Source organism: Balaenoptera musculus, chromosome 13, assembly GCF_009873245.2.
Source record: "Balaenoptera musculus isolate JJ_BM4_2016_0621 chromosome 13, mBalMus1.pri.v3, whole genome shotgun sequence".
NCBI classification, from domain to species: Eukaryota; Metazoa; Chordata; class Mammalia; order Artiodactyla; family Balaenopteridae; genus Balaenoptera; species Balaenoptera musculus.
The window spans coordinates 44,659,388-44,686,633 of NC_045797.1; the positions used below are offsets into that span (position 1 = coordinate 44,659,388).

Here is a 27,246-nt window from a genome sequence, read left to right on the forward strand (position 1 = left end):
TGAAGCCAAAATTCCAACCCCAGTTTGATTCTAGAGCCATGGCTAGCAACAGTCTAACATAGAAATATGTCTCATATCCATCACTCACTGGAGACCACACTTAAATTTTTGGTGTATTTTATTAACTTTTTTTCATTTTCCCATTTATGTAAATTGTCATTTTTGAGGTTATTGATAACAGAAAAAGCAAATGTGAGGGCCTGTATAATGATTCTGAAATCGTCTACATTCTAAGGACTATGTTTTTATTTGAAGAAGGTAGTTTATCCTGATTTATCCTGACTTTTTATTGGTGGACTTAAAGGATCATGCCTGGTGAGAAGAGCATTTACTGCAGTTATTTGAAAGACGTCTGCAATCTTCTCCCTTCTCTCAAGACTTCTGGGACATGTGTTGGCTGCCTCTCTGACGTCTGTTTCTGATAAGTGAGTTTTAGTCTCTAACAACTCCTGGGAATTTTGTCGGCAGAGACCGGGTGAGATCATTTTGCTTTCCGCTGAGTTTCCTTTCTCTGTTTTTTTGGACTGTTCTGATGAGCATGACCCTGGAGCATTCAGTAATACCTCTGTTCTCTTAGGAACTGTTGGCCTCCTCCCTGGTTTTATCTCTGTCTGCACAAAAACTCCATGTCGCTGGAAAGGAAAACAAAGTTGATGTTAACCAGGGCACACAAGTTGCTGGAAGATGCAGCTGTGACCTGAGTTCATGTATTAGCTCAAGTCCTGATTGAAGCAGGCACTTATTTCTCTGCCTCTTCATTGGCTGTCACCTTAGTTCAAAACTGAAGACGGCAGCATAATAATTATTGGTGAACCATTTAAACAAATTATGAACAAGGGTGCACCAGAAAATGAACAGGAAGGGAAAAACAGAAAGTCAAAGGAGAGGCATCTCATTATCTCCCATTCTCAATTTTTCTGTCATTTGAGTTGTATGAGACTATTCATATCCAATTTCATTTCTTGCTCTGCAGGTTGCTATGGATACGATAGAAACTGCAGTTCATAGACCTAAGGATTTATGATTGCATCACAAACGTCTATTACTTCCAACAACTAATAGTTGTTGTGAAATGTTATTATTATTAGCTATGGTGAAATATGAAAAGAAACATCTGTAGTTGGGAAAAAATCCAGCAATTGACTATTACATTACTGTTCAAATTATAAAACTTATATGCATCCCCCTACCACACACATACATAAGCATATCAAAAAATTTAGCAAGTTGCTTTGATATTACCTTAAGTGAATGATTTTAATAACTTGAACCAAATTCCAAAGACTGATCCAAAATTATGACATCATTCTTTGGTTTTGACTATGACATGTGGTTAAGATTTTATCCTCCTAATAATCATGTTAGTTTGTTTAAATCAACTTTGAGAAATATGATTATGACTTGAAAGGCTTAGACTTCTACCATAAATCTATCCCATCATAAAGTATTAAGTAATTGATTCTAAATACTGACTCACCTTTCCCCAGATGGGCTCATTGGGTGTTTTCCTGGCATCATATTGATGTGAAAAAGAGATGCGTTCTATAAAATTCTTTTGGAGTTCTGCTGATGCATCAGGAGAGGCAAGTGGAACTAAGGGGAAAAAAAGAGATTTTGTGAAGTCAGGATAAAAGAGTTGTATATGGAAATGTAATCAGTATTCATAATATTTTTGCTTTATCAAAAATGTTAATGAAACTAAATTCTTTTACGTATGAAAGGTTACCTAAACACATCTAAATAATACTATAATAGATTCATCAGTCTTTCTCCATGAAAAGAACCAAATCAAAACAACCAAATTAGCCCCACATGTGGAATTGCTAGTAATTTTAAAAACTAATACTAATGTAATAATGGCTTTTAAAAATCAACTGTTAAATCCGCTTCTTGCACATATACCAACCAAAGTATTAGGAAAAGCATAAGTACAATTTATTTGTCAACTTATTTTTACTACTGAAAAGGCTTTGAGAAATTTATGCATAAGTTGCTCCCTGCTAGCACTGACAAATGAACTGGAAGATTCCAGAGCTGCTGCACTTAGAGTTGAACACACAATTCTTTTCATTTCCCATTGACAAAGGCTCTGAAACTTTGTGAGAGTATTAAATTCTTTTAAAATCACTTTTAAATAATCTTTCAATCTGTGTAATAGCTATATAGGGGTTCATTATATTGGTTTCTCTATGTTTAAAATTTTTAATAATTTTAAAAACTCACTTTAGTTTTGCTTTTAGCACACAACGTTATGTAAGGAGTCAGAGTAACACCCAGTTTAGTGACATAAAATTCTGTCAAGGAAAAAATTAAAAATTTCTCCCTTTTATGGAAAAATATATACATAAGATAATATGTACACCTACCATATCTATGAAGTGATAACAAGAAACTGATAACAGTGGTTGTTACAGGGGGAGAGAATCAGCTGACTGGAGGACAGAGGTGGAGAAAGGTGGATTCACTTTCACTCTTTCCCCTATTGTACCATTTGAATTTTGTACTGTTATGCCTGTATTAACTATTAAAAAATAAGATTTAATTTTGAAAAACCATGACTTTAAAATTACGGAGGATATATAAGAAGGAAAAATATGTTAGTAAATTCACATTTATTAAGTATTCATGAATTCAATTCAATATTCAGACATTGATATAAACTAATTTTACTAGCTAGAATGATAATTATTCCAACATTTATATATTACATAATGTGAGATGGCAATCTTTTCTAGCTAGCAGGGAAAAATGCTAATTGATAACATTTCCTTGATTTGTAATTGAGATCAGATACTCAAAACTCATTTTCTACTTAATCATTACCTTTCTTTTAGGATTTGCTAGCACACAAAAGATAGCAGGTGCCAAAGATTTAACATAAATCTGTGGACAACTATTACGTTGAGAAATTCTGACCATAAGTTATATTTTTCCACCAAATCGGAAAAGACTATCAGTTTTGGGGTGAACACCATGGTCTGGCTCACAGAATGTTAGTGTTTCCAGGAACATAGTCTGATAACTCTTTGAATAAAATGAAGCAGCTCTAAATTTAGGCATTAATCAGGTGGCATTAATGGAGTATCCAAAGCATGGGCTTTGGGATAAGATAGACATGCTTTCAAATTCCAGCTCTACTGCATTTCCTAGCTGTGTCACTTTGGACAAATCACTTAACTTCACTGAGATTCAATTTCTTCTCTCTAAAATGGGGATAATAATAATTTGCTTTCGGAGCTGTGAGGATTAAAGACAATGTTTATAAAGTCTCTAGAATGCTGGGTCAAATTAGAACAGGACTTCTAAGTTAGGCAAGGGGCAAGCTCTTTTGCATCCTGACAAAAGGGAAACCATGGAAGAGGAGAAGCATGAATGTGATGAACTATCAAAATGCTGGGAGAAAACCAAAGGGTTTAGTAAACTGCCATGAAGGGTTGTTGGCAGCTTGGGCTGGAGGGTAGGGAGATCAGATGTAGACAGTAGAGAATAGGTTGGGAGAGCTTTTAAAATCTGCTCTTGACTTTCCCCCACATTGCTTTGGGAAGATCACTGTTTGCCTCAGGGCGGCAGAAACTGGCAGCAACAGTCTAGCCATGTGCTGTCAACTTAGTAACATTGGAGCAGCACAGAAATCCCTCCAGGGTAAGGAGCTGATGAAAATGGATGCATGCAGCCCCTTGGGCATTTCCTTCTCCAGCACTCCCCGAGCAACTATCAGTGCTGGTGGATTAAAAATGTCAAGAGATTGCTTTCTCTCGGTGATGCCTCTTTTTAGGAGTTTAAAGGGGAAAGGAGTGGAGCCCTGAGTAGAGGATTGGTCTCAAATAGGGACAACAAATGGAGATGGTCAAAACTGGTTTTGTCAGGCCTGACCCTCTCCAGCCTGACCTTCATCTTCTTTCCTTAAATTCATTGAGAGGTACACAAGCCAGACCCTGGTCTTTAGCCTTTGCCCACACAGGGCTGATAATTCCCCTTGCGGAATATGACCTAAGATAAACTAGAGAGACACTGTAAAAGAAAGACAATAAGATTTAAAATATACACTATGTGAAGCAGAGTTATTAGAACCTATGTACCAAGAATAAAATAAGCATAACAAATATACTCAAAGGTACAGAAGGTATTCTTAATATAAAGCAAGAATAAGAGGTCATAAAAAAGAATCATGTAAAATATTAGAAATAAAAATATAATAGTTGAAGTAGAAATGATGAGATAAAAATAAGATTTATGAACTAGAAAATCAGACTGAGACGCTCTCCCAGAAGGAATCTGGAAAGGATGAAGAAATAAAAATAGAAAAGCTAAGAGACATTGATGGTAGAAATACCAACACTAGAATTCAGGAAACCTAGAAGAAGAAACAGAGAAAAGGAAATGTTTAAAGAAATAAGGATGATAAATACATAAGAATTAAAGAAAGCCCAAAGACCTCAGATTGAAAGGGCTCACAGATTACCAAACAGGTAGCAGGGCCAGGAGTAGGATGAGGCAAGTGAGGCTCATGGGATGCAAAATGTAAGGAGGCACTTGCATGATCCTGGGAGTGAGTGCCTCCTTACATTTTGCACCCTAGACCTCTCACTTGGCTCACTCTCCTCCCAGTCCTGCATGGTAGATAAGAAATAACTCACATGTAAGACACTTTATAGAGAAATATAAGGTCATCTGAGACAAAGAAAAAATTCTAAGTGTTTCAAAGAGGAGAGGTAGATTACCTACAAAGGAGTAAGAAGCAGATTTATATCAAATTTGACAACATTGGACACATAATAACTTATTAATGCTTTTTAAATATTAAAGGGAAAAAAACTTTAAGCCTGGAATTTTTATATCCAACCAAACTGTTGTTTAACCATGAAGCCAAAATTTAAAAATATTGGGAGGCAAAGAAGGCCTCAGAATGTTTCCCCATAAACAGACCACTTCAAAAAATTTCTAGAGGAAGAACTCAAATAAGAATAGAAATAAATCAAGGAGGGTGCCTAAGGTATATGGAAGAAAATAACAAAACGTTTTGCCTCCTTAAAAAGACAATGACTAAAGAACAGAAAAATAAGTATTACACCTATAACTCAGAACTAAAACTCTACTGTTTAACATATTAATGGAGATTCTGGTGAGTATTATAAAAAATGAAAAAAAGTAGTATAATGATTGCAACGGAAAAGAAAAAACTGTCATTATTTGTAGGTAATATAATTACCTGAATAGAAAAACCACTAGAATCAATAATGAGAATAAGGGTGTAGCAAGGCAAGCAGACAAGTGTACAAAAATCAAAAGCATTTTGCTATAATAAAAATAACCTACTAGAAAACAAAAGGAAAAATAAGATACAGTCCCTGTAGGAATAAAACTATACAGTATAAAGTTTATAGAAAGTAAGACTTCACAAGACCTCTATAGAGAAAATTTTTTAACTCAAAGACAAAAATTGAGCTGAATAGACTTTCCATTCCCTTAGATAGGACGGGATAGTATGTTACTGTAAAGGTGACAGTTTTTCCTAAATTAATCTATAATGTCAACACAACCCAATCAAAATTCTAGCTGGATATTTTGAGAAATGTCATAAATTCCAAAGTTGAAATGGAAAAATAAAGGTCCATAAATAGAGAGCTTAACTGCGAAAAGGAAGAGCAAAGAATGAGGAATTTCCCTATCAGATATTAAGACAAGCTAAAAATCTATATCATTAAAACATTTTAGTAATGATCCAAGGACTGAAAATTAACCTAAGGAATGTAACGGAGAGTTCAGAGACAGACTTATTCATATAGGGAACCCTAACATACAATTAAGGAGGTCTCCCAAGTTAATGACGGAAGTGTAGATTGTTTAGTAGATGGCATCCAGAAAACTTGTTCACTGCATGGAGAAAAATGGAATAGGTTCCCTATTTAATACTGCACATAAAGTTGGGCTATAGAGTTAAATACATAATTATGGAGGGTAAAATGATAAAACCAAGAGAAGAAAACGTAGGAGAATATTTTTGTGACCTAAGGGTAGGAAAACTCATCATAAACACCCAATGCACAAACCATAGGTGAAAACTTAATAAACTTGATTACATCAAAATTTATTTCTGTACACCATGAGCAAAGTTAACGGAGATGATAGGTTGGGAAAAAATATTTGTAGCATGAAAACTAAAAGGGATAGGACATCAGTGGGAATGGCAGAGTAAAAACCTCCAAAAAAACTGCTTCTCCATAAAAGCAATGAGAACATTGGCAAAAATAATCAAAATCAACTTTTTCAGAACTTTGGAAATTAACCAAAGGCTTGCAACAATCTGAGAAGCATTTATTGAAGAAAAATGGCTTAATCTCTGTAATAAAAGCAGGCCTTTGGCCCAGTTTTCATGCCCCTCTCCCCACCTTGGCATAAGCCTTGGAAACTAACAGCCCTGAATTTATGGTGAAAATCAGCAAGAAGCTTAGCAGCCACTGTAAAGAACCACTGGCTTTGGATCTTCCCACAAACATGAACTCAAAGAATTGTTATTTAACCTGGCTGGCAGTTCTTTGGAAACTCCATTCCTAGGGCTTGTCTTTATAGACGATGACTCAGCCTCTCTTAGTGTAAATAGCCTTTCCCCCAAAGGCATTTGTCAAAAACAATCAAGGGCAATTGTTTAACAGGGCAGCTGCCCTTAATGGCAATAATAGTTGGGGCAAACAAGAAGCTGACCCAAACTAGAAACTTTTATGCCTCCTACCTGCTTAAAATCCAATGCCAGCAATTTCCCACACAGGAACCTATCCTTGGACAACACAGGGCATATCCACCTACTGTGAGGAAAACTTAAAGTATGATGAATTTAAGTTACCAAATTGATGTCTTAGTGAGAGAAACGCATAGAGCAAAATCTGTACCATCATTAAAAGCCCTCTGTAATGATAACAAAAATACCTCGCCATAAACTAGATTTAATACAAATAGTATATTGCATATTTTTCATATAGGGTAACAAATAAAGATTGGTCACAGGGTAACTTTTTTTCAAAACAAATAATTTAATACTTTACTAATATTCAAAACCAGTATTCTACCAACCAACACAGTTCTTCTAAAATAAATATTCAGTAAGTCTTTTAATTTTGGGAAGGTTTGGGATTAAATGCAGAGATGATAAAGCAAATACAATTAAATCTATAATTTGTTATATAATATGTCAGAAGAAAATTTGATCTAATAGTTTTCTAGTGTTGACAGTTTTAGGGAAATATGATTAAGTTTATAAACAGTATTAAAATGTTTGACATATCTGTATTTACTATATTTATAGGTTTAATTTATTAGATTTACAAGAATTTTTTAATTGTTTGGGAAGGTTTTGATTGTCAAAGTTCTACGTTTTCCTTGTTAGGTATTTAAAGTGTTAAGAGGAAAACAGAATATAATTAAATCAACAAACGCAGCTTAAAATATTAATGGAATTTAATTGACTATGTTTGTAAATAAGTCATTGTTAAGGAGTATTTCATTTGTTCAAGCTGAGTTAATTAAACATCAAAGAACAAGTGAAACTTACTATTCTAATATTATACAATATTTAAAAATTAAGGGCTTAAAGAAATATTTTTAAATTTATAATGTTAAAACTAGAATATTAATTTAACCATAAATAAATATAAATAACTCTTTCTGTATGCAAAGACCCCCATAGAACATAAAAAATCTTCTACTGAAACAAGTTACCTTCAAAGGATTAACAACTGGACTGCTTTCAGACCTGACATAACAATAGAATACAGATGACAATGGAATAATACCTTCCTAGTGTAAAAGCTAAGTAACTATGAATCTAGAATTCTATACCCAGCTATACTTTCATCTATTAAAGAGTGAGGGCAATTTAAAGACCTTTTCAGACAAAGAAAAGTGAAGAGTTGGCCATTCCTAAACTCTCATGGAAAGGACTATTTAAAGACATTGAAGTAAGGTGTTACATTGGTGGTCCCAAAGAATCAGGCCTCCCAGTATTCGCATCCTTGTACAGTCTCCTTGTGAATGTGCACTGGCCTTGTGATTAGCTTCAACCAATAGGATGTGGCAGAAGCAATACTATGCCAGTTCCATTTACCCTGCTGGAGAAACCACACGCAGAGACCAAATGGAGAAGGAGAGGCCCAATCATTCCAGTGTCCCAGCTGAGTTCAGTCCCCAGACGACCTACCAACTAAATTCAGCCACTCAAGTGCCCACCAGCAAGAACAGCCAAAGAACTGCCCACCTGAGCCCAGCCCAGACTGCAGAATCATGAGCAAATAAAATGATTGTTGTTTTAAGCAACTAAATGTTGGAGTGACTTGTTACGCGATAACAAACAGAAAGACTTCAGAAGGAAGTCAATTAAATCAATTAAAATGAATCATCTTTTATATAGTGATCTAGAACCTCCCAGAATCTTGAAAATAATAACTTAAAAAAAATCTTCATGGGGACTAATAAAGGGGCAAGAAAGGTAATCTAAACTATTATAGAAAGAAGTTCCTTACCCAGACATTATACCTATTAAAAGTAGACATAACTACCATGTTCATTTATGCAAATATATGTGATTTTTAAAGAAGCCCACAATAGTGAAGATCATCTAAGTGGGAAAACATCAAAGAAGATATTCAAGTTCTTAGTGGTTACTCTACTTAAGAATTCAAATTGGACCCAAAATAATTACTTAAAAGAAGCCTTGTTAGATGAGGCTTACAAAAAGTAAGCCAAAGTCTATGAAGAATGTTTGAAATCCACTCTCTGTTTCTTGGAAACTTCTAATTAAAATAGGAATTTTCCAAACAAGGATACACCAAACAAGTTGGTGTCTAGCCATCTATATTTTATCAACAAAGCCAGGATTTATTCAAACACACAACTTCCTCCTCATATTGATGCGAATTTAGCAGCTTTTGTTTTGAGAAATTTTCTTAACTTTTCATTTGTATCTACTTAAAAAACATTCATCAGTATTATTTTTCTATTAGAAACCCCATTCTTCTAAGTAGTATTTATTTTCATCTTACATAAAAGGATTATTAATGTAAAAATAACAGTACAGATTTTCACAATACAGTGAAAAAGAGAAACTTGAATACAACTGTAGCAAGAAATCATTGTTATGTTATACCTTGATGCAAAAGAAGCAACACAAACTAAAACCTATTTTAGAAAAATATTTTTAGCACCGTATCTGAATTCATAATTTTAAAGAATGTTAAAATATCAAGTAATTGATAAACAGCCAAAGTTTTATTTAAGTATGAAACACCTCCCTTACCAATTAGATCAGCTTTTCCAATTCATAAAGTTTTATTATATAAAACCAAAAGTGAACACTCATTCTTACAGGAACTCAGATATGATGGAGCATAGCCGTTTGTTGAAATGACCATGGATGGCAGCCAGGAAATTGTGTGGTGGTACAAGACATAAAGGGCACTTTCATTATCAGTACAAGATGACATTGCTGAAATGCCAAAAACCAGGCGTAATTAAGTAGGCTGATGGAACAGAATGACTATGAGATGACTTTTGCTATTAATGCATGTTTATATATTTTCTGCCTATATGCATATATGTATACACACACATATATATATATACATTAAAAATCTGGCATATACAGACTAGTTTATATACATATTTTTAAATGTTACATAAAATATTTTCTTTTAAATATCATTCTCATCTAGTATCCAAACACCATCTAAAATATGAATAAATTGCAGGTTTATATTGTGGTGTGTATATTAGTTAAAATTATATTATGACTTTAATCTGTTGAATAATATGTAATTATCATTAAACTAATCAGTAAATATTTGTTGAGTCTGGGCATAGTGGTAGGACCTGGAATATAATAATGATTTTGGCAATGAGAAATACCAGTAAAAGAACAGAGAGAGAGAGGAAGAAGATAGTACAATGATAGTAAAGAAATTAAAAGGGCTTAAAGCCTTAAGGAAAAAAGAGAACTAAATGTGAGCAAAGATATTAACAAATTTGGAAGCTGGAAAGCAGATGGATAAGTGGCAATTGAGTTGAGTAGAGCCCAGTAAACTGGAAGCTAAGGGCTTGTGGAGGAGGAGGGGGGGTGAAAATCAAGCCGATTCATGCCACAGCCTTCCAGTGAGGCTGGGGAATTGGAGGCATCAGAAGCTTCTGAGGCAGGGAGCATGGGAAGTGGTACAAGTTGAAGCTGTAAACTGAAGATTGTTTGAGAGACTCCCAGATTTTCTGTCCCCTACTCCAGGCAGAGGCTTGGAGGATTCCTCTAAGGGAAAATTGACAGACCTACAGACACTGATTATGGTTGTTCCCTTATGAAATGGCCGTGCCGTGCCTGATCATCCTAGAACAAAGCCTATCTCTCTGTCTCATCTTCCACCACATCCCTTATTGAACTAGAGAAGAAACAACTGCTCCTTATGATAAAGTACTGAGACCTGACTGGTTAGTTAACAAAAAAGTCAGTTAAGGCAAAGAATCATAGAAAATTATGTAAACCATACTTATTTTCCTTTAACCAGTTCATTCACCAAAATTTTATTGAAATGCAAAGGCATTTTCTTTGAGGAGTGTCTGTTGGTTGGAATTCCACTTTGTATTTCTTGCAAAAACCACACCCCTAACGTATCCTTTTTATTTTCCGTTTCTTTAACACAGAATGGAAACTTAAGGATGCATCTGAAGGAAAATGAGTACAGCGTCTTTCAAGATTTAAAAAATTCACTCTAGCTCTTTTATAGTTATTTTACCCATGCTTAATTAGCATTTTTAAAGTTAGTGATTAACCTTTTAGCAAGTCTTTGTAAAGTATTCAACTTTGAATATTTTATAGAAACAACTGCTTTTTTTCTTACTCAGATTTTAATTTATAATATGTAATTAAGTTATAGAAATACGGTAACAAGTACACAGGCATAAACTGGTTCTGAAACAAGCATGACTTTCAGAGAGTATTCTCTACCTCCTTGGTCTGAGTTATGTGCCCCTTCTCTAAATCCCCATACCAAGCTATCAGGAGCAATAGGAGAGTTAGGTAGATTTGGCAGGTCAAATAGGACCATGTAGGCCATGGCAAAGAATTTGAAATTTACTCTACAAACAGTGAGAAGTAGCTAGAGCCTCCAAAGGGGAAGAGTGATGTCATTCATGTTTTTAAAAGATCCGTCTGACGATGGTGTGGAAAACATTATGGAGGAGGAAGAAAGGAAGCAGGATAGTAGTGGCTTCACTATATTGGTAAGATAATTTGGGATAGAATTTGGAGATAGAGGTGTCAAGATGGATTGGCTGTAGAGGGTAGGGAGTTTTAGAATGACTTCTAGGTATCAAAACTTGAGCATCTGGGGGAATAGAAATGACATTAATTGAGATGGGGGGGATAGGTTTGGATGGGAGAAATGAAATGTTCTATTCTAGCTATGTTAAGCTTGAAAAGGAGATTAGTTATCCAGGAAGAGATGTTAAGTAGTTGGTTGGATATGCAGGCTTGAAGCTCAGGAAAGAAGCCAGGGCTGGAGAGAGAAATTGGTACTTGTATTAATTCCTTTGACTTCAGCCTTAATCTTCTATTCCGTGTTTCATCTATTTTGGGTAGTCTCTCTTGAGGACTCATATGTTAAATAGTGATATTAGCACCCTTCTCCTCTTCTACTTCCCATCTTCTGTCAACTGTATATTTATTTTTCTTCTTACAGCTGATAACATAATTCTGATCTGTAACCATATTAAAATTTTCCATATTGTGTCTATAGAATGATGCTAAAAGTTAACTACTAAATAGCACTTACAATACAATTACATGAATTTTGTTCACTTAAGAGCCAAATGTTGTGCTAGGACTACATTTCTTTCTCAGTGGGTCCAATGACCAGTGCCACTTGGGGAAAAAAAAGGTTCTAGTGTACATGTCAAATAAATCCTCTTTTCTAGGTTAAAAATGATTTCCCCTGAGAACTTTTTTATTTTTGGCTGTGTCAGGTCTTTGTTGCTGCGCTTGGGCTCTCTCCAGTTGCGGCGAGCGGGGGCCACTCCCCGTTGCGGGGCGCGGGCCTCTCATTGCAGTGGCCTCTCTTGTTGCGGAGCATGGGTTCTAGGCGCACGGGCCCCAGCAGTTGTGGCTCGCGGGCTTTAGAGCACAGGCTCAGTAGTTGTGGCGCACGGGCTTCGTTGCACCGCGGCATGTGGGATCCTCCCGGACCAGGGCTTGAACCCGTGTCCCCTGCGTTGGCAGGCAGACTCTCAACCACTGCGCCACCAGGGAAGCCCCCCCCCCCCCCCCCCGAGAACTTTGGAGACATTAACTCCATTGTGCTCTTCCATCCGTGTTGCTTGATTCCATATACTTACTCCTTAGGTGGTGACTTAGTTTTCTTTTAATGGAAACTTCTGGAATCTTCTCTTTATAATTATTATTTTGCAATTTCATAATGATGTATAGGTGTGTATCTTTTTTCCCTTCATACTTAGATACACTCAGTAGACCCTTTCAATGGCTCTTCTTTATGTTGGCAAACTATCTTCTTATTATCTTTCTAGAGGCTGTGTAGAGTACTGGTTATATTTACAGGTACTAGAGTCAGACTAAGTTCAAACACCAATTATTTGCTGTGTAGCCTTGGGCAAATTATTTAAACTCTGTGCTTGCTTTCTCATCTGAAAAATGAGAGTATTAATAGTATTACTATACTACTATATGCCATAGGGTTGGTGTGAGAATTGAATGAGTAAACATTTAGAAAGTTCCATAAAGTACCTGGCAAACAGTATATGCTTAATAAATGTTATGTGTGGATATAATTATCTCGCCTTCATTTTTACTCTTTTCTGGAGCTCCGGAAAAGTTGGACCTCCAAGACTGATTCTCCATTTTGCTTTTATTCTCTCATATTTTCTAAGGTTTTGTTGTTGTTGTTATTTTATGCTCTGTGATATTTCCTTGATTTTATCCTCCAGACCTAAAAAATATATAATTTGGCATAATTCTAATCTTTGGTTGTCCATTCATAAATTAAGAATAGGATAGGAGACCAGTTTGAAATACTAAAGTAACTAGTGTGGTAGTTGACATCTAGCTGAGACAATGGGCTCTAGCAGTCTTAATGTTGGGAGAGGGTAGAGTGCTCATGACTGGAGCAGTTATTTAAGAGACAGACTTTCAAATAACCCTCTGATTCTCCCCTCCCCCGTTTCTGTTATGCTTTGTCTGCTGACTGAGGCTTCAGATACTTTTGTTTTGTTTTGTTTTGTTTCAGGCAGATTGGCTCTTCTTCACTGCATCTCCTTCTGTATATCCTAGGCTATTGCTTCTGTGCTCTTTTTTATCCATCAACAGTCTTCCATTCCTTCTCAAAATCCAGAAAGCTCTTCCTTCCATTCTTTTCACCTTTATGGGTCCTTTATGGGTTGACTGCTTTGCTATCATTCAATAGGGTCTTGGGAGGCAGGGGATTTAGATGTTTGTGCTCAGTCTACCATCTTGAATCAGAATTGGAAACTTTATTACCTTTCTAAAAGAGACGCCATTGTTATAGACTATCTAATAGTAGGCCCTCCCTATTAACTACCACCCTTGAGGTGGAAATCATGTTAAATATGACCATTTTCTAATATCCTGGCCTTCAATCTAGCTGCCCTTTGTATCCTTAATTAGACTGGCCAATCAGAGAGGCCAGAAGGCTAAAACTGAGGGACTGTTGACGTCTAAAAGTAATCCTTCGCTGCCTACTGTCGTGTTCAGAAAATTTGATGTTTATCTTGTGAACTTTTGTATGGGGTGAGAACAGAGCGGGTATTCAATAAATACATTTTTGTTTGGACTTGATCCTGCACTTCTTTAAGACTTGCTAAAAATTCTACTCCTGCGGTAGAGATGAGTAGTACTGGGTTAAGAAACAGATACAACTTGAATAAATGTGAAAGACTTAGATTATTATAATGACATTGTCAGGTAAAACAAATTTTAGATCTCAAAATGTATGAATACTGTATAGAACAGTATTTCCTAAATTATGTTTTGTGGGATACCAGTCATGTGAGATGATCTGAAAAAAGGTAAAGTTGTCAATATTGGGAAAACATAGCATTCTTTATTCCTCTTCTTGGAAATTCATTATGCTTATGCTTAGAATAAGGGTTTTAAGAGTTCTGTAGTAAAAAAAAAAAAAAAAACTGTTTAACTTTATAAATTCAGTTTTTCCAAAACTTATTTGACTTCCCCTGTGTTTTGAGCAGTAGCTATAAACATCATAAAAACTAGTGCTCCTCATCAGAAAATCTACAAACAACAAATGCTGGAGAGGGTGTGGAGAAAAGGGAACACTCTTGCACTGTTGGTGGGAATGTAAATTGATACAGCCACTATGGAGAACAGTATGGAGCTTCCTTAAAAAACTAAAATTGAATTTGCATATGACCTAGCAATCCCACTACTGGGCATATACCCAGAGAAAACCATAATTCAAAAAGACACATGTACCCCAATGTTCATTGCAGCACTATTTACAATAGCCAGGTCATGGAAGCAACCTAAATGCCCATCGACAGACAAATGGATAAAGAAGATGTGGTACATACCTACAATGGAATATTACTCAGCCATAAAAGGGAATGAAATTGGGTCATTTGTAGAGACGTGGATGGATCTAGAGACTGTCATACAGAGTGAAGTAAGTCAGAAAGAGAAAAACAAATACTATTAACACATATATGTGGAACCTAGAAAAATGGCACAGATGAACCAGTTTGCAGGGCAGAAATAGAGACAGAGATGTAGAGAAGAAACATATGGACACCAAGGGGGGAAAGCGGCGTTGGGGGGTGGTGGTGGTGGTGGTGGGATGAACTGGGAGATTGGGATTGACATGTATACACTAATATGTATAAAATAGATAACTAATAAGAACCTGCTGTATAAAAAAATAAAATTCAAAAATTCGGGAAAAAAAACCCCAAAAAAACCAGTGCCCCTCAATGCGCACTTTGAAAAATACTGCCCTATAGTGTTGCCTAACAGTTATAATTTTTAAAGTTTGCTGGCAATAATGAGCAGAATGCTACTAAATTTCTGACTTGGAAGCTGGTGTTATCAATGATCATTACAATTTTTATTTTGCTGTATTAAACATATTTGGAGCTAAGTTATCCACTAGGAAGGGACAAGGAACAAACTTGTCAAGGGCTGTACTTGCTGCATGTGTATTTTCAACTCCTGTAGAGGACTAATTTTCCCAGGAGGTGCAAGCACATCTAATACATCTTAATTTGATAGCAGTAACCTGAGACAGTGGAGAACTGCTAACCTTACCTATTCCATAAGAAGGCTTTAGCAACTTGCTGTACTTGACTGGAGAAACAAATGGACATGTTGGTTTTTTAAAGTCACTCCTCTGGGTGCTCTTAGTGTCATAAGGTGGTTGGAAGGGATTTTCCAGTCCTTTACCATGTGACCACCAGTCACCCTTCATGGAAAAAAAAAATGGAAACACAAAATTGGATATTGTAGGACATTTTCATTTTCATGTGTTTGATGCTCAGTAATTTGATTCAACAAGTTATTGGACTTTCTAGTACTAAAATAGAGTTCTGCAATCTAGGACTAAATATATTTTCACAAAGACTGTATTTCCTAAGAGGCACCTAAAAATGCATTGTCATATAATTGTAGCTAAAATACAGCTGCTAATTTCTTAAACTACCTTCTATCAACAGATGGAGTGGTAAAAATCAACAAAATAGTTATGTTTCTATGTTTTGTACTACCATTTATATATATATAAATATGCATATGTACACACGTATGCATATGTATATAGTAAACATGATTTAATCTAAAACTTATATTCTATACTTTTCATTATGGCAATACAAATAATGTATTATCATCTAAGATGGTGGTTTTCAAAGTTTTTAGTCCATGACCCACACCATGAAATACATTTTATGTCATGCAAGAGCACCCACTGCATACATATACATAAAACTAGAGGTTTCACAAAACAATACTTATTCTTACTACACTCAGTGCACTTGGCTATTTTTCTATTATATTACTTTTCTATTTCATCTCATAAGGCTGGCTGCAGTCCACATTGATTTATAACTCACTAATGATTCAGTTTGAGAAACATTGTTCTAAGCAGAAGTATCTCCAATGTTACTGAATTTCTGATAATAAAACCTGAACTAAGTATGCAGGAAATGAAGATTCTTCATTAGCACGTTTGATCTCTTAGAAGTTCAGAAAGCAGTGAGGTGAATTGTTACTCAACTTAGTACTGACTAAAAGAATTTTTTTTAATCTGGTTGATCAGGTAGAAGAGAACCTTGGGAAAAGGGAACTTGACACCTCAGAGTCCTTCGATATTAGAGAATGAAAGTAACCTTGGGTATGTTCCAACACCTACCTGGGGCTTTAAGGGAAGAGATCAGCCTTTTAAAAGATCAACTATGATTGCATTGTCAGAGACTTTAAAATATGATTCAAGGTGGAGAAATATGAGATTCTAATAAATTAAATTCTGAAAATACAATTGAAGCTACATTGATATAAAAAGAAGGAGGCATCTAAAGAAACTTGTGTGGCTACATAGGCAGTTAGCTTTCAAATGAGCTTAGTTTTCAAGGAGACAGGTGTGTGTACAAGCGGTGCACAAAATCAGATTCAAAGGAGGAACACTTTAATGGAGTCAGCTTGTCAGGAGACTGTCAAGAAGCTTAGAAGAGATTCATGAAATATACCAAGCAGCAAAAATAGGGCGTTCTGTGGGAAAAAATTCTGTTGTAGCAAGAAATCAAGGAAAGGCTTAGAATTTGGAGAAGAGTACCCTGCTTAGAGCTGAAAGTCAGAGCTATTCAACTTTAGGTTCTTCATTCAGGGAAGTCATCTTCAAACTGAAAAAGATGGGGTGGACATGAACCAAAGAGAGCACTAAGCCCTGCACAGATGAAGACGGAGTCCGAACTCACTTTGCAACTGGAAATGAGGGCCAGTTTCTAGGCCAATGACAACCTGTAACCAGGGGTAAAAATGAATGTTTGCAGAAATCAAAGAAATGTAGGAAGTGGGGAATTTTGGAGAGTAGGAAAGATCAGCCAATGCCTCATTTTTCAGAATGGACTTAAAGGTGAATTACATCTACTTGATGTAGATCCTAGGAATTCTAGAACATATCACTACACAGATGGTGTCTTCTCACTCTCTGGCTCAAAATAGTCACGTCTTACTGTTGTCAGAGTGCCTGCTTCTTGCAGCTCTTCCTAACTCCATGATTACCACGGTGCTTATTACGTTGCAAGGTCTAGGCCTTTTCTCACTTATTCTCATCACAATTCTATGAGGTGGGTACACCCACTGTACAGATGAGAAAACTGCTGGGAGATAAAGTAACTTCCCCAAGGTATATCACTAACAGGTAGCAGAGCCGCCTCAATTCAGTCCGTCATTTGTCTGTGCACGCCTCTAATTTCTGTGCTACATTGCTATAGGAAATCTGCTGTGGAGGGCAAAGCCAGATAAACACAAATTTATTTAACTTATTTCAAAAATAAAAATAAAGAGGCTCTAAGTAAATATCCCGAGAAATCCTCTATGACAAGGTTTTAAGGCGTACTCTTTATATCTTCTTTTGTTGATCTGAAACTTATTTTGCTAACATCCAAGTTACTGGAGAAGTGACTCTGGAATAAGTGAACCACGATGTCTGGCAGACTTCAATTTTTTTTCTTAAACAAGAGTGTAGTGCAAAAGCTACCTTAAAGCAGAGATAATTCACCTTTCAAGAAGACTTGAGTTTAGAATTTTACTAAAATGGTCTCTTTGGTTTCACAAATACGTATAAAGGAAATAATGAGCAGTTTTTCCTTAGGTGTGATTGATGACTTCAAGACCCTTATAGTTGGTGAGTGTTCTGACTAGTGTTGTCAATTGGATGAATCTTCACTTCAGGAGAATGAAATCCTACAGTTTCAAAAACTGTTGTGTTTATCTTTTCTATTTCTGGATAGTCTGCCCTATGCCTGAAAAGTCTGGTTCCTTCCTGGAAGAGAGTGTGTATGCACCCGGACAACATGTGCATGCCTTTTTGGTCCAAGCATTTGCTCAGAGAGATTATAAGACAAAAGGTAAAGGCAGAGGCTTATTTTTTTTCCTTCACCTCACACCGAAGAGAAAGACCAAGAATAAAAATGTACCGCTCTGTGTACCATCACTTACATTGGATTGAGAGGTGCATGTGGAATTATTTATGATTAAATAAACCAAACCGGGAAAGGTCCTCTATGTTATTGCTTTGCCTAGGTTTTGGGGGTCAGATCACATCTTGCAGATTGTAGAGGGGGTTTTGCCTACAGAAAGAGTTGTTCCCCAAAACTTTGTACCCAGAGAGAGGATGAAGTCCTCCCTTCCAGCCCAAAGCCTGTCTCTTTTCCTGCCGCAGGATGATCGTCACTGGGGCTCCATGGTAGGGAGGTGCCTGGTGATTCCTGACGACAGGCTCCCTATAACCCCGGCTGCTGGAAGGCCTAAGAGCCATTGTGCTGTGGCCCCTTAGCCGCATTTGGAAACCACCGTGAGGCACTGTCTATGTTATACTTCTGTCAGCCCTTTGCCTTCAGAAATGCATCAGTAAACATCACTTACTTCCATTCTTTGGGACACTAAGGGAGAATCCTAGGGGAAATGTAGTAAAAAGTAAGTGGGGTATCCTGGAGGAACCAGTTAAGAGAATATAAGAGGTGGTGTGCCAAGCTCTATGGCACCCTGGCCAAGACGGCTGCTGCTGCTTGTGGTGGTGTGGTGATCTGTGGATATCAAATTATACTTGATGGATTCCTAGGGAAATGTGGACTTATGACAACACCTTACACATAGAGGATCATATATTTTTAGTAGAGCTCAGTGGCTGTAAAAAATTTGTTGTGTTATAGCAAACACTAGAGTTACACTCTACCTACGTTCCTCTCTGTTTTGTTGTGGACCAGAAAGAATGCTGAAAAATACCTCTTTTTAAGCAATTCATAATAACAATTCACAATAACAGTTACTCCTGCACTGTGTTCTGTGGAACACTGGTTCTGCAGCACATTAACAGGTGTTATATAAAAGAGGTTTCCATAGTTAAAGAAATTTGACAAATACTGAGTTAAACAAGTTTACCACAGGATTTCTCAAGAACCTTTATCTACTAATGTGAATTGTGAAGCTCTGAGAAGTGTGTATAAAATTACAGGTTTTCCAAAACATATCTGACTTCGGAACTTTATTTTATTGAGCACATAGGCAAGGGCTAGTGCTCCAAAAAAATACATTTTGGAAAATACTGACCCAGTATAATCTTTTTTGAAATATCAATATTTACCAATATTTAAAAACACAAAGACAACCAAATTAGTTTTCATTGGAAATAACTGAGCTAAAGCTCCTTTTTACTTCTTCTAGCACCACCAATTTTATGTCCCTATGTAGAACTGTATAATTGATTATTTCATTTAAAAATCTTGTAAATAAATAAAACCGACCAATCTGGTATTCTAAAGATATTATCTTAGCAAAATACATAAGACAACAGATATATGTCAATTGAAATATTTAGGCAACTTTATTTTCTTTACTCTTATTTTAAAGTCAGTATTACTATAAGCCAGTTAATTTTTTTAAACCGAGCTAACCTTTAAAAAGAAAACTGTCATCTTAAATAAAAGAACAAAGTTTACAGATATGTGAAATGAGCATTCTTTATTACTCCTTGGGTACTTGGAAATGAGTACATTTAAGGGTTTTTTGTTGTTGTTGGAGGGGGTGGTTTAGTTTTGTTTAAATATGACCATTCCCTTCACTCCACGCCCAATGTGAACACTTAGCTCTGTGATGCATCTTTGGTCTTTGTACCTCCTTGTTCAGCCCTCCTTGTTCAGCCACTGTGAACCTCTCTTACCTATCCTCTTACTTCATTTCAGACTCACTTTCACCACCTATTTAAGGTCTTTGACTCATGGAGCTTTGAGCACTAATAAACAAAGATTCTACTGCTGCTATCACCCAGTCTTGTTGATAGAGCAGCTACTAACACTTCTGTACATTTATTTTTTTCAAGACACCTACAAAGTAGGAACAAGAGAAAATTAGATTTATTTTAAAATTTCTTTATGTTTCATAATTCTCTTCTCAAACCAGCTTCTTTTCCTTATGGGGTTCAGGATGGGTTAACAGTTTGGTTTAAACTTGGCCTTGAACTAGAGCTCAGGAGAGTCATTCATTAACTTTTGTAAGAATTATGAGGACTTCACTAACCTGGATTTCTGTACCACATTTATTTCCCCCAGAGGCATGTTCTATCAATATCTTTTAAATCCTCAATAATTATTTGTTTATAAAACAAAAAAGCCTTAAAACTGCCCTTGTAAGGGTTTACTACATGATATTAAAGCATATTTGACTACAGGAATTTCTGCCCCCAAAAGATCTCACATTCACACACAGGGCCATGGTGTGCTGTTTTGTGACAAGAACAGTTGATGTTATAAGTGTAAAGAGAGCTCACAAAAAGCAATCTCCATTTAAATGTTGAGTTAAATCACAACTACATCTAACCTTACATGGCAAAAGGGACTTTGCAGCTGTGATTAAGTTAAGGATCTTGATAAAGAGAGATTATCCCAGATTCTCTTCTTCTGACGACCCCAATATAATAACAAGGGTCCTTAGAAGAAGGAGGCAGGGAAGTCAGTCATAGATTTGAAGATAGTATGTTGCTGGCTTTGAAGAAGGGGCCATGAGCCAAGGCAGGCAACCTCTAGAAGGCGGAAAAGGCAAGGAAATGGATTCTTCCTTAGAGCCTCCTGAAGGAACCAGCTCTCCCAATAGACAATGAGACTGATAATGTACTTTTGAGCTTCAGAACTGTTGAGAATAAATTTGTGTTGCTTTAAGCCAGTGTTTAAGTTTGTGGTAATTTGTAACAGCAACATAGGAAATTAATACAATAAATTATACCTCAATGAACCTGATTCTAAAAAAAAGAATGGAATATATTTAATATGATAGTGAATAAAAGTGTGATTTGTCTAAACCAACAGTCCTGGATCAGAAACATGACTGTGACATTTGCTTACTATGTAATCTCAGGTATGTTAATTTACTATATTAGAGCATGTTATCATCTAAACTATTTCCAATAATACCTCCTAGAAGTTGTGTAGATTAAAGGATATAACTTATACAAAACGCTTAGCTCATTCCTAGCACTTCATACACTTTCAATAAATGGTAGCTATTTTATAGAAAGTATCTGAATTACTGAGTATCATGGGAAATTTTTATATTATCTGTCACAAATACAATATTAGAGATTTCTTCAATAACCCCTCCTCCCCGCAAGCACCGCTGAGTGACTATAATCTGACCCGATCTAGAAAAACAATTATTTGGATTCCTTCCCTATATATATAGTTTGTATGCAAAATTATCAGCGAGGATAGTTCCAGCTGACTGCTTTTAACTATTGGATTATAAAAAATATTAGTCTGAGATCTGTCATATCCTTTAAGTAGTCTGTGACAAAATTATCCTGCAAAACACTTCTGAATCTAAATCTATATTTGTAAATAATGAACATCAATCCAACCTGATCTTCTGGCTCGTTTTTGGGATCTATGTAGGGAACTGGTTCATTGCATGTTCTTACATTTGTGTTAATGAATTTAGCATAATATACATGTCCTCTCCCAAAACATGGTTTTGAATGTTGAATACTTTTTCCAGGCTTTTTTTCATGTTTCGCTTCTTTTTTTTCAGTTACATACAGTATACCAGCATCTTCTATTTTATGCTGTCTGAAAAACAGAATTAAATAGTATATCATTTATCCAATGAGCATTTCAGTGCTGAGTCATAATTACATAAAATTAGATTTAAATATATTTCAAGTATCAAGACAATTTAGGCTTTATTAATAACTATTAGGGGCTGGTGCAATTAAAATTTGGGAGGGTATCCTCTCATTCGAAATTATATAAAAGATAAAGAGATTTGTGTTAATAGTGATTATTTATTACCATATACCAATGTAGTGTACAGATTCATTTGCTTGGAGTTAAGAAAGAGTAGTGATTTGATCATTCTTACAAATTATGTTTACAGTATTTTTTCATGTGCCTAAGTTACATGCTAATCTTAACTCATCTTCTTTAAAAGTTAGTTACCTAGTAAATTTAGCTATCTGGACAAGGATAACTATTTAATTTTAAAGGCTCACCTGGCAAACTTATAAAAGCTACCAAATGAGCACTATTATTTATCTTTTCAGGAAAAGACCACTGTGCAGACATCAGAACAGCTAATTCAATTTCATCATTTTTTGCTTCTAATAACTACCCTGGAACAAAAATAAAAATTATTGAAATTTTTAAATGTTAAAAAATATTTTAAAAGGAATAGTTATAAATTTTTTCTCCTTTTAAATAAGGAGTAATAGGAGTATTTTAAAATTTTTCATACTTGAAAAGTAAAGGTAAGAACAAAATATTTGAATTTAGATTCTTTTTACATAGAAATTAAAAAAAAATCAAAGCCCTGACCCATGGAAGGTGAGTGAATAAGATTCGAAATTTATAGAGAAAGTGATTAGTTCTGTTTAGCCTTGTCCATGGCCCTACCTTACTTCAAACCAAAGCAGGTCCATCTCTTCTACCCCATGTCATTTTTTTCAATTAAAAGCCTCCAGTGGCTTTCCACTGCATTTACGATAAAACACTTCCTCCTTATCGCAGTTCTGAGGCCCTGTGTGACCCTGCTCCAGCTAATCTCTTCAACCACTCAAGCCTCTCTCCCTTCCCTTCTCCAGCCAGCCTGCCTACTTGCAGTTCCTGGAACACACCAGTCTCCTCTCCCCTCAGGGCATCTGCTCTTCCCCAGCTCCCTGAACAGCTGGCTCATTACCATTCAGGTCTCAGCTGAAGTCATCTCCTCAGAAACTTTTCCTAGATTTCCCCCTCCCCACTCCATGTATTCTCTGTTTTAGTACTTTGTTCATTTCTTTCATAACACAAACTATGATTTATCATTTATGTACCTACTCTTTGTTTATGTGTTCTAGTAAGCACTACAAATAATCCTGTACAAGCCAATAAGTTCCATTAAGGTGACGATCGGGTTTCACTCATCATTATGTACCCAACATCCGGACAAGTGTCCTGATTGTTGCAGGTAAACAGATTGGCATTATACTATTTACACATTCCTGGTGAATCTGCTGGACTAGTTTTTCACTCTGGCTTTGTGTTAGCTGTACACACCCAACCCTCATCCAAAACACACACAACATTCAGTACCCTTGGATTTCAGTTCTCTGCATCCCAGCAGAAGTTGCTCTCTGCAAAGGATTTGGAAAAAATGATTACTGGTAAAGTGTAAATTACTTTGGAGGTTTTTCTGTTATCTTTCCAGAGATGAATTTATTTAAAGGCCTTAATTGATTTATCACTGTAGACTTCTGGCATCAGTTTTTTCCATCTGCTTCTCATAGTTGTAACCCAACAATAAATTTGTACTAGAATCAGGCCTTAAGGAAAGGACCGCAGCTATTTGTTCACATACTGATGCATTCATCTGATGAAGGATCTGTGGTGTGAGTGGCTACAGACTGACTCATAAACGTGAAATATAGGGTTCTGTAGTAATCTCTTACTAGAAGGAAAGCACAGTTAAAAATACTAACGGGCTCTGAAATAAGTCAGACCTGGGTTGGAATCCCAGCTCTGCCATTTACTATCTGAGCCTTGGTTTCCAATCCTTTGCATGATAAGGACAATAACAGCTATTGTGAGACATGTGAGAATAACATTAAATAATTCATTCTTTCAATAAATATTTATTGAGCTATGTGTCCAGTGCTGTTTGAGGCACTGAGGATAGAGGAGTAACAAAAGAAACAGAGCCTACATTCTAGTGGGGTAAGGCAGTTGAGAGATAAAAAGTAAAATATATAGTTTGTTAGATGGTGTTAAGTACTAAGGACAAAATTAAAGCAGGGAATAGGGGAAAGAAGTGCATGTATATGGGAGGTAGGTGGCATTTTTAGATAAGGTGGAGGCTCAGTTATGAAGGTGGCAACTGAAAAAAGACAGGAAAGAGGGGAGAGAGCTAAGTGGATATCTAAGGAAGCACATTCCAGCAGAGGGAAGTGTAAATGCCAAAGCTTGGAAGCAGAAGCACCTGACCTCAGGACGGTGCTTCTCCAAGCGTAGTTCTTGGAGTAGCAGCCCTGGCATCAGTTGTCAGCTTGTCAGAAATACATATTCACAGGTCCCATTCCCAACCTACTAAATCATAATCTCTGGGGCAGGTTCCGAGGAAACTGTTTTAACCAGCTCTCTAGGTGATTCTCATGCATGTTAAAATTTGAGAACCACTGTTTTAGTGACAAAAATACAGGTTTGGAAGCACATACCCCTGGCTCCACACCATAACAAGCTGTAACAAGCTGCTTGATTTAATAGTTCTCAAAATTTAGGGTACATCAGAATCACCTGGAGGTCTTGTTAAAACTCAATTATCATGCCCTTCTTCTAGAGTTTCTGATTTGGTATGTCTGTGGAGGGGAGCCCCTGAGAACTGCATTTCAAATAAGCGCCCAGGTGATGCTGATGCTGTTCTGGGGACCACACTTTGAAAATCACTGCAGATGGCGCAGGGAGGCCTCAGTGCTGGAGGAGAGGGAGGCAAGGAGCAGACAAGGCCAAGTAAGGCAAAGGCGCACATTGGCAGACCCCATTGGCCGCTGTAGGAGCCTTAGCCTTTCCTCAGAAATGGCCAAGGGAGAACAGTGATCTAACTTTACGTTGTAAAATGACCACTCAGAAGACTGCATTGAGGAGGCTGCAGAGGGGCGAGGGGCGCAGCAAAGACTTCTGCAGGATGCAGGTAAGAGACGCTGGTCCTTGGGCCAGGGTGGTAATGACGGTGGAAGTGATGAATCGTGGTAGATCCTGGATATATTTTAAAGGTAAAGCCTACAGAATTTGCTAATAAATTTCATGTGGGGTGTGGGAAGTAGTGGATGATTCAAGATGACGTTAAGAATTTTAGGCCAAGCTATGCATGTAAAGTGCCTGATACATAGTAGGTGCCCAGTAAACAGTGCGTTTTTAAAAGTATTATTGCGCTCCATACTAGAAATGAGAGGTGGGAAGGGGATTGGCAGAGGAAAAGCCCCGATGGCCCGAAGACCATCGTATCTCACTTAACCCTCCCCCGAAGTAGGAAAACATTTTTCGGAAGGGGAAACAGAAAAACAAAGACCAGCACTTACTGCTGCTTATCCTTCTTTCCCTCCATGGGCTCCATGAGGAGCCTCACGGGAAGACCAGGGACTAAGCCCTGCCAGGAAGGGGCGCGCGGAGAACCGCGACAGTGACTTGTGCGTTGCTAAGCGACAGCGCACTGGGCACTAGGCCTCGGAAAGCGTCTTGGGGGGGGGGGCAGGACCCGGAGCGCGCAGGCGCAGTAACCCGGTCGGGTCCACAGCGGGCGCGCGCGCGCGGCTGGCGGGGCGTGGGTGGTGGACAGGGTCTACTTGCCGGACCCGCCCAAGGCTCTACACCCTGCGTTTGAACTTGTCCTTCCCGTATCCGGCCGGGCGGGGTGTTTATCAGGGCCCACTGGATCCTTGGGGATCAGCAAGGGGCGATTCCGGAGCCTCCTCCGCGGCCTTGGCTCTGGCGCCGGGGGCTGAGCTGCTCGCATCCCTGCCTCGCCAGCCCTCCAGAGCCCCGCAGGACGCCGCCCCGGCTTAGCCCACGTCTGCCGGAGCTGGCTCCAGAAGGGCGGGCAGGCAGGAGAGAAGCTTGTTTTCCCATGAACCATTAAATACTGTGCAAGTCATCATTTGCTGCTCCTGGGCTGCTTAGTCTTTGCATGAGAAAGCTTGGCTGTCGCTGTTCTCCACGATTTCTGACACATCCTCTTTCCCCAGCCTGGGAGCAAGCCTTAAAATAAAACAAGGGAACACTCATCTCCTACAAATGAGGCTCCCTGCGGTGTGTGCATCTGCTCCAGCCTGAGCGGGGTTCAGAGTTGGGTAGAGGGGACTGAAGGCTATGGCAGCAGCTTGGGGCTTGTACGTGGAGCACTTCTCCAAAAAGAGCAAGCTCCTGGGAAAAGCAGTTGATGACTTGCGTCCACCTTCTGGCCCTGGAATTTCTTACCTCATTTCACCATTGCTTCCCAATTTCCACTGCCAGAGCCAAATGTCTTTGGCATCTGTTATGGTAACTCATGCATCTCCCTGGATAATGGGAAAAGAAAGTTCCTTCTTGAATTGAATTCTGTTATGTATCGGGCTATGCACGTGCACATATTTTGTAACCTAGAGTCAGTCTTAACATGTGTTTACATTTACCTGGAAAAATGTGGGAGAGCAGAGGTTGGTCCTAGGATTCATTGTACATAAGTGAGCTTAAGTCCCATGAGGAAGAAGAGTATATGAATAGAAGTTTGATAACTAGGTATCAAACCTAGACACCTGAGGGTGGACCTTGTTGGTAAAAAGACTGGAGTGTGTGTGAATATGTGGTTATGTGTATGTGTTCTTGGGAGTAAGGAGCAGCTGGGTAAATAAATATGGGGAGAGTGAGTTGAAACCAAAAGCAGGGCATTAACATTAATGAGCTCCTTCTTGGGAGCCAGGCATTTGCTCTGCAGTGTATTAAATGCCTCCTACTTATCTGGTTTTATCCTATCAAACTGTGATTAGGAGCATAGGCCTCCGGGGCAGTCAGTGTTTGAATCCTGATTCCACCGCTAAGTAGCTGGTTCAGTAGGGCAAATGTTCTAACTTCTCTGAGCCTCAATTTCTTCATCCACAAAATGGGGGAAAGAATACCTAAGGTAGTGCAAGGTGTAGGTGACGTAACACAGGTAGAGTAGAGAGAGGACTGCCAAACATGTAGTAAGTCCTTGGTTATTATTAGCTATTGTTTTTATTGAGCGATTTGATCTGCATATGTTACCAGATGTCTTAAGGCTCAGTCAACTCTCTCATCATTCCTTCTAATTTCTATTCCAACCTTCACCAACCTCTTCAAGGCTCCTAGAACCCCTCACCCTCAGGGACAATCCCAACTGCTTGATAGGAAAAAACGAGAAATTTTCTCAAGTTTCTCCCTCTCAAAAAAACACATTCACTTGCATTCAACAGGATGACAGTTGTTTGATTCTGAGTCGTATAGTATTAGTCT

The 27,246-nt window shown here is 37.5% G+C and overlaps 1 protein-coding gene across 1 annotated transcript; it reads right to left on the bottom strand.

The window, feature by feature from the left end:
• Positions 1–224: 224 nt before the first annotated feature.
• C13H2orf73 (chromosome 13 C2orf73 homolog) lies at positions 225–25,345 on the bottom strand. Its single transcript, XM_036873829.1, has 5 exons — positions 25,320–25,345; positions 21,636–21,843; positions 15,320–15,473; positions 1,478–1,593; positions 225–632 (listed from the first exon to the last, which is right to left on the bottom strand). Exons 1-5 carry the CDS (start codon positions 25,343–25,345, stop codon positions 264–266), a joined length of 873 nt encoding a protein of 290 aa, XP_036729724.1. The 3' UTR covers positions 225–263.
• Positions 25,346–27,246: the final 1,901 nt, after the last annotated feature.